Below are 11,131 nucleotides of genomic sequence, written 5' to 3'. Positions count from 1 at the left end.
GGGACAGGGGCAGTAGCTCTTTCAAAAGTGCCTTCCCTCACCACTCCCACCTCCTAGCCACCCTGAGAAATGTGACCAGCACCTTCCACACCCCAAATCCAAAACACAGTTTGTTAAAACATAAGACCTTTAATTTGCTTCCTTTTTTAAATTCTTCTTTCTATTTTAACCTTCAGTGGTTGACTTCCTTCATTTCACCACCCCATTTCCTTTCCACCTCCCATCTCGTTACCCAGGCCCACCCCCTTAACTCTCTACCTCCCAGCTTCATGTTCCTGCCCCCACTCCACCCAACCCATGTCTCTCACCCCTTCCTAGAGCAAGGAAAGAAGCCTGTCCTGGTTCACCAGCCCTGTAGTGGCAGCTTACAGCTCTAGCTCCTGGTCAGGTCCCTGCTCACAAGCCCTCTAGTGGCAAGTCACAGCTATGAAGGTGGGAAACAGTCAAAGTGTTTAGTCGTAAGGTACAACTGCTCTAAACTTGAGCTAGCACTAACACTGATCAGCGTTTGAGCAGCTCTAAGTATGACATGTAACAAGGCATTTAGATGCTAACTCGTTCAGAAGCATAAGCTTTCTTTCATATATGTCAGATGCTAGTAGGCTGTTGCCTACCAAAGCTTATGCGTCTCTGAACTAATTAGCCTCTAAAGTGCCACACTGCCCTGCCTTCTGCATAACCCTAATTATGAGAGATCATTAGGACTCACAACTGGAAATGCTCAGGTAACAGATGTTACTAAGTAGCACTGTTAGTGGTATTTAGGTTTTGTCTCGCCTTTTCTGTAAGTGGCTATACGTAAGCACCTCATGCCATAATTTAAAGAGCAGTCCTTTGTGGTCCTAGGTAGAGCAGAACATGTTGAGGAAAGAGAAGATTAAATCACTGACTACATACAATCATTAAGAAGGCACCGAAACACTGAATATTGAAGACAGCTTTGCACATTTGTGAACAAGGAGTTCTTATGGTGGGAAATCTGGGTGCTTTCCTGTGTTTATGATGCCAAGAATATGAAAGAAGTGATCTTTTTAACAATAAGTTACACACCACTGTAAACTTCTATAGTTGGGGCTAGTACTGCCCTGGAGAGGTACAGTTGACTGGCAAAATAATTTTTGCAGTTAATTTTTCTAGAAATAAGAAAGTTGGCTGCTTCAGAGCCCCCCTACTGATCTTTGCCCTCTGTTAAAAACTTTCAAGCATGTCAAGATTTACAGTTGTGAGCACACAAGTTGCTCATGATGTAGACCAGCACAGCTGTCAATTTGTGAGCAAAATTCCCACGATCAGTGGGATATATTGCACGTGAAGACATCCTTATATAACTTTTCTGGGCAGATGCTAACATTAAAGATCCGCTTTAAGGATCTCACTCAAGTTTATTTGTAAACTTGCATTTATCTGGGAAATGCAGAAAAGACATAGCTGGGTTTCCAGAGCCCTTTATTTTAATAACAAAAATTACATCCCTGGCTTAGTTTATCTCTTCTGAGAATAAGAGGAATTGAAATTGGTGATTATAAAATGGTTTTCTTAGACCCTTGTAATACTTGTTTTGCTGTCTTAGGAATGGAAGTATTTAGCTCAGGATTTTCAGATATTTAAAGGGACACTAACTTCAAAGCCACTTATAATTTTTCATTTATCCACAACTTAAGTAAACCCCAAGATAATTAGAAGGGAAAGAGCTTAGAGGAAATAATCTTTTTGCCTATTTTGTTTTTTGTCTTACTAGTCATGTTTCTTGTGGAGTCAATCACCTTCCTCTGCATAAGTTCTCACAGCAACAGTGTGGGAGGAAAAAACTTTTCTGTAACCAAATTAAAAAAAAATCCCTCAGAAAAGGCCTGTAATTTTTTTTCTTTTCTTTTTTTTTTTTTAAAGCAGTATCTAAACCCTTTCCTGTTTGGGGGTGGAATATAAAATAATTACAGTAGTACTTGCATGCCGTATAATACAGTTGTTACTAAAGAAAGCCCCATCTTTACCTTCTTGCTCTGTTGAGCTGTACGTGTACGTAGAGGGCAGTAGGTGCCCCTGAGCATTTTGATGTCCGTTTACAAGTGTGGTTCTGCTTTTCCGTGGTCTGTGGTTTTGTTTTTGAGTCACGGTAGATTCCATTTATATCTGTGCAACAGCCTCACCTAAGTCTTTATGCTGCCCCCACATCTGTTAATGTGGACTTCTCTGCTTCTGGAGTGTCATATGAGTCACTGCAAAAGTCCAGGCTAACAGATAGTGATGCAGGACTGGAGACTGAAAATACACTCCTTTTTCAAATTAAAAAACTACTCTTGACAGCCAGGCTTGTGGAATCATCCCAAGGTTTAAAGTTCAAGAGGACTTGTTTTTGGTTGGTTTTTTTTTTTTTTTTTTTATGTTGACTTGCCCACAGCAAGGGCTCTGCTGTTGAGAGTTATACTCTGACATTCCTGTAGCCCAGGGGCGGGCAATTATTTTGGGCAGAGGGCCGCTTACTGAGTGTTGGCAAGCCATCGAGGGCCACGTGACAGGCAGCCCAGGGCAAATAAATATTAATTTTCTAAATTTTTAGGGGCCCCCTGGGCCAGATAGAATGGCCTGGCGGGCCACATCTGGCCCCCAGGCCACATTTTGCCCACCCCTGCTGGTAGTCCCTTATATCTTCAGAGCGGAGTTTAGTGCTGTGGTACAAATTGATACTTGGGGAGGCCATTTTTGAGAGAGAAGGGAATAGGTTTAATTAATGACCATTCATTTGTCTTGGCTTTTGGGGGCTACTGGGAATCCTGAAAAAAAATAAGTGCCTCATCTGCTTAGTTTAGTGACTAAAATAACTAAGTTGACCCAGGAAACAGATGTAAGTTTTTACAGAACTGCATAGTCAAGAGGCAAACCACACTTTAATCTCTATATACTCTATTTGATTTGTGCATGCACACTTGTGTTGTTAAAATCTCCTTGCCAGTAACTGCCTTTTTATGAGATATTGGGTTAAGCATCTGTTAACACTTGTAGAGTCAAATCCACTTAAGATCACACCATGCTGTCCTTTTTAAAATGGTCTGGGTAGGACCACAACTAATGCAACAGGCCCTCTTACATCTTTTCGGCATTCCTTTAAACATATTAAATCTTTGGGTTTTTGTATATTATGAGGCTTTCTTAGAGGGGAATAAAAGACATACCATAAAGCCATATTAAAGGAAGTAAAACCACAAAATCGCCTAGTTTGGGAAATTGCCACCCTCTGACTCTTAAGCTTCCAAAAGCAAGAAAACCAAAAGAAGATATGGCAGAAGGTTGAATGTTAACTTGCCATGTTGTGCCCCTTTTGGCCTGATCTGGCTACAACTAGATGCTTCAACATCCATATCCAGAGAGGAGGCAATGGAGGAGTTGGGGACTCTCATTTGCAAGGAAAAATAACTGGCGTATCTCCAGTCTGTGGAATCAAGAAGACCTAACAAAATTCTGTACTGATGATGCTGTCTGTCGTTGTCTTTCTCCTTTTTATTTGAAGGATAAGGGCAAGATAGCTGTATCTCAATCATGCTCAACCTCTCTTGTCCTGTGGGCCAGATTGGGCCACTCTCCCTCCCTTTTCCCTCCATCTTAATGTAGAGCCAGTCCATCAGCTGGATCCCCCATGCTGAATCTGGCTACAGTGTGACCCTGTCTGCTGTCACAATCTGCTGGGGTCCTCATCATGGGTCTGGAAACTTGGGGGGGGGGCAGTGGCAGTGTTAATTGTTGTGACTCTGGGAGCAATTAACACAGCTACTGCTTTCCCAGTGCTAAATTTCCAGACCTGTGGGGAGCCCCAGAGGTTGAGTACCACTGCACTATCCAATCGTGTCAACACACAGCTTGGGGAGAAAGATTGCAGAAACCACAGGGTCACTTATAAATAAATCAGTATGAGCAATAATGGATTTTAAAAAGTTAACTTCTGAAATAAATTACTTGCACACCTGGTAAAATGTGTGCTTGAGGTGGTCAGATATGCAAATGTCACCTTAAACGCTGAAGCACCTATAAAGTCGGATTAAATTTGTTATGATGTGTTGTCCCCACTGAGCAAGAGGGGTTTGAAATCATAGTTCCTAAGAACCAAAGTCTCTTGGAGATCCTGAAAATGTTTTGCTAACAACTCATTTTGTTTTTTAGGTGCTTTTGATGGAAGGCCAGCAGACTACATGTTCATGCTCCTGTTTAACTGGATTTGCATTGTTGTATCCTTCAGGTCATTCTTGTATTTGGTGCTTTGGTTCTTGTATTTGTATCTAAAATAAGTCACTTTTATAGTCCAGGTCTTATCAGCTACTTCCAGGGGTGGGGCAGAATCCAGGAATTGTGCTAGTACAAAGTTCTGTGTTGACTGCGGTGAATGAAGCCTTTTGTGCCCAGGAAAGTTGGGAGCAGTAAAGGCTTCCCCGGAGTTCCTTGCTTGCTTCATTTTGGCACTGTTGTGGATGGCCACCCAGCTCTTAGGTCAGAGAGGCTGTTAATTGTGATAGATACAGACTCTTCTTCACCGTGGACAGAAAAGACTAGAGTAGTGTCGTAAAGACTGCTAGAGAATTTAAGCTTTCACTGTTGACACAGGCTTGAGTCAGATTGGTGATCTTGAAGTGAACGTGCTACTCATTTAGCTATCACATGGGCTGTTCTGGGTTCTTTCCTCTTGATGCCATTTTTAGAAGTGGAACTGAATTTAATAGTCTCCGATATTTCTCCTTTTCTTTTCTCCCTCTTTTCTGTTCTTCCTGTGTCCCTTTACTGTATTATGGTTATTTATGAAATAATTGGAGCTAGAGTAGGAACATGGAGAATGAGTAACATCAGCTGTAGTTATGTTAGCTACATCTTTAACTTTGTAGAAGTGCCACCATCTTGATTAACAGATCTGGTCCTTCCTTCTCTTCCACTTACGTTGCCTTGTGTAGCATCTTCGCTCCTGTTAGTCCTGCGGGCCCAATACAGTGGCTAGAACATAAGATGGATTTTGTTTCATTGCCAACAACACTGTCAACTAAATTATAGTTGTAAATCTTGGGTGGTGGTTCTTCTGGTAAGGATCTGATTACTGTTTGACATTCAAAGCAATGTGAAATTTGCAGCTGAGAAAACAAAGTTGGTGGGGAAAAAAAATAGGATAAACCAAAAGCTACGTATCCCATTTCTTGCTAGTAAAACCAATTACTGAGGAACAGTGTTATCTGATACTACAGTAAACACATTTCTTCTCAGGTAAAATAACACTAAAAAACTAGAGCAGTGCAGTTCAGGAAACTGATAGTTTTCTGTGACGTGATAATTGCAGTATTTAAGTTTTCTGCTTATCTGGTTTTTTGTCACATATAGTAAATGCAGCACTTAAACTCTTAAGCAAATGAAACAACAAATGTATGACGCAGACTTTTAGGTTTTTAATATAGGCTTTTAACAAAGATTAATTGGCTTGTAGTTGGTAATCTCTGCACAGAGCCAAAGACTGAATGAGCATGAAAGCAGCCTCCATCTCAGTCCTACACGTGGCTGCTTGAGGTGATGGTGGAGGGTTTGTCGGTATGGTAGCTTGAGTAGTTGCAGCTGATCTGTTCTGTAGGTGGTTGGAGGTCTTCCATTTTCCAGATTAATGTGGAACTTCACAAAATATAGTGCTGCAGCATGGTTTCATTTGGCTAAAATTGAGGCTAAAAGCCTGACCTGTTTAAAAATCACTCTAGTCTGTCACCTGTTTTCATTGTATTTTCCTCAATTGTCAACTAAAAGATAACTGGCTTGGCCATGGACATGCAGGTAAGTGTAATGCAGCTTTTCAAAGACCTTCATAGGAAGTTTTTTCTTTGTTTTTCATTTGTTGGGGGTTTTTTTTAGGGGGGGTTGCTTAACATGTTCATTAATGCACTTTAGGTAATGTGCACTAAATCTAATACCTCTGTTGTGAAGTACTAGCCTATTTTAATGTGCATTAGCTACAGAGCACTTTGTAATGCTTTACTGTGCATTAAAATAAGCTAACACACATTAAAGCTCATGTGTAGACACACTCTTAGAGATGCTACAAAATGTCACTTTTATGTTCTTGCTTTATTTATATTGGCTGCTTATCAGTATTTTGGGAAGTAACTAAATTCTCACCCACAGATACTTTACCTACATTTGTAGCTGCTCTAAGCTTTTTCTGTTCGGTTGTAATCTGGAGGCTATTATGTCTCAGGTAACATCAGGCAGGGATGTATTGTAAAAGTTAATCACACTGCTGAGGAGACAAGGGGGTGACTTCTTGGCCCTGTTGAAGTCCAGATGAGTTCTGCCACTGATTTCAGTAAGCAGAGAGAGGTAGTTAGCAACATGAGTCTGAGGTTAGGCAGAAGGCAAGATAGTCTGTAAGATGCACTTCTAACTGGACGAGACTTGGTCTATAAGGTAGAGGTGAATCTTGCCTACTGACTTTAGTAAGACTGGGAACTTTTTTTCTGATGATTTTCCTCTGCCCTATTTCCTTAGATGCCTTCATGGTAATGTCTGTGAGCTGGTGATCTTGCCTTTTGGCTAACCCCTGCTCTCCCCCCCCCATTCTCAGGTTGGGGTCCATCATGGCAAGTAGCAAAAGAAGCTGATGGAGAATGAGGCAAACTTCCCAATTTTATGTCCATAAAAAATGCACTGACATCAGTTCTTTGAATTTGAAACTTGTGTATTTAATTTAAATCAGTAGTATACCAAAGGAATTTCAGTTGTCTTCCAAGTTTGCATATAATATTTTTACACCCTAAAATATGTCCAATTCTTGGGATGTGCTATTTGTATATAAACTAATCCAAGAAAGTAGAGTAGCCCCAAGAACACCATATTTCTGACAGAACCTAGTTTAACAAGTTTATCAGCTAGACCAGGGATCTGTGATCTACGGCCCAGAGGCCAAATCGTGTCTGGAGCTGGGGGTTCACCTGTGCCACGCTGTGGCTGGGAAGTAAGAAGTGGCAGTAGTAGGTGGCAGTAGTAGTTGGGACCTAGTGCTGGCCCTCCTTTGAGCTGAGCTGGGTCATTCCAGTCTGCCACCAGAAAAACAGTGCTGCCCTCTGAACTAGACTATTGTCAGAGCCTCTTGTAAAATCTCTTGAAAGTCTGTTTTGTTCTTTGTATTTCTTGATTAGAAAAACAAGTCCTGTAGTGAGCGAGTATAAAACAGTCAACATTTCTAAAACAGCCCTGCTAGTACAACCTGTTGCTATATTTATGACCTCTTGGGGTTTGTCTAACTCAGTACTATAAAAGCTGAACTGATTTGACTTGATCGTTTTTTTAAATTGATGTAGTTAAACTAACAATCCCTTAAGTGTATGCAGATAGGCTTAAACTAGTTTTACTTGTGCTCAGAGCAGTTAAACTTAATTCAGCAAAGATGTGGAAAGACACATCAGTGTAACTTATATCAGCATACAAATTAAGTTAACAAAATAAATGACATTAATCTCGGGAACAGACAGCTGTGCAGCTCTCGTGGGATAGTAGGTGTCATTACAGACACCTGCCACCAGGTGGCAGAAAAGCAAGCCGCTCCAGGGGGATTGAAATTGTAAGTGAAACACTAACTTGAACTAGTTGTTACCCTATTTTTTTACAGATAATTTGCCACTGGGTCAGGTGAAGTAACACTGGTTTAGGGGTTTGTGTCTGTCTGCTACATCAGTGATTCCCACCTTTTTTTTTTTTTTATGGCTGCCCAGCGGGAGCACGACATGGCTAGCTGCCTCCCTGCTGGGGCTCCCCTGGTGCCTGGCTTTAACCCCAGAAGCTCAGATGTGACCCCGGAAGCTGCACAGCTGGGCAGATGGACAGGGCTCTGAGTGGGGGGCTCGTGCCATGACCCTGCAGCCAACCCACCGTAGCCAGTTGGGAACCTACACTTTCACTTTTAGTGTAATGTGAATACCAGTGCAAACTTTTTGTCTGTCCTCACCTAAGTGCTGTGTTTAAAGTCACAGACCTCCGCTTATGGAAGATTATCTCCTAAGTTTCGAAATGCGCAAAAAATGGTATTGAAACCATGAATGCATTTCACAGAAAACCTATCTTAGCTGTGTGTAGAGTGAGACTGGGGCATCCCAGTACCTGAAGCAGTTGCATGAAATTTAAGCCAGCTCAGAAATGGGCAGTCTGCAACACTTGTGGCAGAAATGATAGGAAAGTCGCACTGAGCAGGTGAGGCAAGTTTTCTACACAACAGAACAGCTTGCCAATTTGGTTCACGTGCTCACCTGCTACCTTGTTCATTTGTGAGGTCATAATAAAATACAGGCAACAAGGGTGCCGCAGTATAGTTCTTAGAGCATCTTTGTTGACATTGTGCTTGTCCTGCTGCCGCGTTAAATATTGTGAGATGAAAGGGTTATATGGAAGTGACAGTGACTATGATCTTTGCTTTGTTTCTTTATATTGCAGTTGTTGATGATTCCTCTCATCATGTCAGTTCTTTATGTGTGGGCCCAGCTGAACAGAGACATGATTGTATCATTTTGGTTTGGGACAAGATTTAAGGTATGGCACACAGGGGGAGAAGGGCATAAGGATTTGGTCCTTGCGGTCCTTCATGTGGCACCAGTTGTTTCAGTAGAAAACTGCTTTGGAGGTCCCCAAAACTGAAAATTGTCACTACTACTTAGTAAGATTTGTAGTTTGAATCTTAGCCTGTTCTTCTCTGAGCAGCTGTTTTGTTTCTTTCTGACCACTGCGCTACCCTGTGGTAGCACAAGTTCAGTACCAGTAGGCCTGCCCATCAGATTTTAGCTGTGGAAGAATGTGAGAAAAAATGTTTCTTTAAACATTTGTACACAAATGCTTCCTATGTCTATAAAATGGTTACTTAAATAAGGATGTTTTGCCATTTTAATTGGAAAGTGTTCAAGTTAAACTTGCATAATAATAATAATAATGCTTAAGAGACTTAGATGAAGTTGCCAAGTAACTTTTGCAGCCTCCTTCTCTCCTTTAGTGGTCGTAACTTGACTGTGTCTTTTGTACAGGCCTGTTATTTGCCATGGGTTATTCTGGGATTCAACTACATCATTGGCGGATCGTAAGTAGTTACTAATTTTTGTTTACCTGAGGTTGTAAATATAACCAGAGATAATCTGTGGTTGATCATAACAATAAAATGAGCTTCAAGCTAATGGGTCAGTAATGGGATTGCCAATGGTCAGATACTTGCTACAAGGAAAATATTTGAAAGCAAGAAAATTAAAGGTTCTGATAACTTGTACAGAACTTGTCAGACAAAAATAGGATGAATTCACATTTTTTGTAGTAGGCCTTTGGTGAAAGTTTTCTTCTAAACAAGAATCTAAGCCATTCTCATTCCTGAAACCACAGAGTTAAGCTCTTCTTCCACTTCCTTTTTTTTCCTAGCCCTTGTCTCCATATCGCACATTATGTTTAAGGAGGAGAGGGGGAGGAAGCCCACACAGAACACATGTGATATTTGCTAGCCATCCTTCTGAGCAGACTTCAGCCTGCATGTATTTTATTATCCCTCTTCATTTTGTTTATATGCCTTTTTTTGGAGCAGAGACTGCTGGTCCACAGTCCTATACAGTGGTGCCCTGATTTCTATTGATGCTTGTGGAGCACCATGACTACTGCTGTCACTACCATCTAGATACATGGTCTATGGAAGAGAGAACTTGTGCTTTCTGTATTTAGGTTCTGGTTGTGCTTCCTACTGACTAACCCACCCCTTCAGGAAACTGCTCCTTTTTTAAACATCTGCTGTTTCCATATGTGGAAACAAAAATAATCAAAGGCCCCAGTTCTGCTGAAAAACTATAAGTCTGTTAAATTGGGATCCAAAAACACAGCAGATGAGAGAGAGGACAGGCTGTTGAGTAGAGGTGGCAATTGATTTTAGTTCTTGAGAGTTACAGAAACTCTAATTCCCAATATTAGTAAGCATTAATTGTATTAATTCTAGGAGAATGCCTAGAAGGCAGGGTGCTGACATGTTGGTGAAGTTGAGAGAAGTAGCCTGTAATAAACTATGGAGAAAATTCTGTGGTTCTTGGGTTGGGCAGGAGGGGGGGACCTTGATGTACTCTGACACTTTAAAGTGGAAGTGGCAACATGGCTCCTTTGTTTCTTGAGGTATTTCAGATAATTTTTCTTGCTTTGCAGCATCATCAATGAGCTGATAGGAAATCTGGTTGGACACCTGTACTTCTTCTTAATGTTTAAATACCCAATGGACTTGGGAGGAAGGAATTTTCTGTCCACACCCCAGTTTCTGTGAGTTTTTCTTCCCCCACCCCTGACTTTAATTTCATTGGCACAACCTTCTGAAGGCCCTGCAATTGGAGGGACTAAAAGAATGAGTATGACCCCAGCAAATATTTTTTTTAATTCTTCTTATGTCCCCTTGAATTAATCAGTCAATGACTAGGATGATAGCTGTCCTGTCTCAGGTAGATATCCATGTACCAGATCAGATAGGGTTCTGAGTTTTATGGTTTATCAATTTCCAGTGTGTCCAGTAGCAGGTCTTGAAGGAGAAGGTGCAAAAAAACCTGATAGTAGTCATTTAATGAACTGTCCATATGGGAAGCTTCTTCCCATCACTTATCAATTACTAGTTGGTATATATCCCTTACTAGCTGCAGGAGTGAAGGTAGGAAACAACCCTCTGTAGTATATAATATGGCAATAAAGACATCTCTGGAATCATTACTTTGTTCTCCAAGTGGGCTTTGTTCTTCTCTTGGTTACCTTTTATCTTGCGCTGTTCCTCTAGCTAAGAGGCAAACAAACTTAGTTGCTACCTAACAGAGGCCAATTATAATTGATTGGTAGCACCAACTATGAATTGCAAATGAACTGACAGAATGCAGATTGGCAGTAATGTGACCAGAATAACTGCAAGGCTTGGATAATGGGATGTTTTCCTGAGATCCTGCTAGTGATTCAAAGCTAAAACTGTTTGCAGTAGGAGGAATCCAAGATCATTGCTGCAGTAATCTGTACCATAGTGCTTTGGCATCAGGGTTGTGAATACTTTTTCTTGCCAAAATCAAGCTAATGATTTAGGCAAGCCCTTCTTAAAACCTGTGCAGTTGATTTTTTTTTTTTTTTTTTTTTTTTTTTTTTTTTT

General features: G+C 41.0%; 1 protein-coding gene across 1 annotated transcript in view; it reads left to right on the top strand.

Annotated features, from left to right (window-relative positions):
* The window catches only part of DERL1 (derlin 1), a 32,132-nt gene that overhangs the window by 10,854 nt on the left and 10,147 nt on the right, over nucleotides 1–11,131 (top strand). The window contains exons 3-7 of the mRNA XM_019528118.1: nucleotides 4,153–4,217; nucleotides 5,761–5,787; nucleotides 8,437–8,532; nucleotides 9,018–9,070; nucleotides 10,162–10,272. Of these exons, the coding sequence (XP_019383663.1) occupies nucleotides 4,153–4,217; nucleotides 5,761–5,787; nucleotides 8,437–8,532; nucleotides 9,018–9,070; nucleotides 10,162–10,272 (352 nt within the window). The remainder of the gene's footprint in view (nucleotides 1–4,152; nucleotides 4,218–5,760; nucleotides 5,788–8,436; nucleotides 8,533–9,017; nucleotides 9,071–10,161; nucleotides 10,273–11,131) is intronic.

This window comes from Gavialis gangeticus, unplaced genomic scaffold, assembly GCF_001723915.1.
Source record: "Gavialis gangeticus isolate Ggan-Ray unplaced genomic scaffold, GavGan_comp1, whole genome shotgun sequence".
NCBI classification, from domain to species: domain Eukaryota; kingdom Metazoa; phylum Chordata; order Crocodylia; family Gavialidae; genus Gavialis; species Gavialis gangeticus.
The sequence above is the reverse complement of the archived record's forward strand: the minus strand, read 5'-3'. Positions and strand labels throughout refer to the sequence as shown.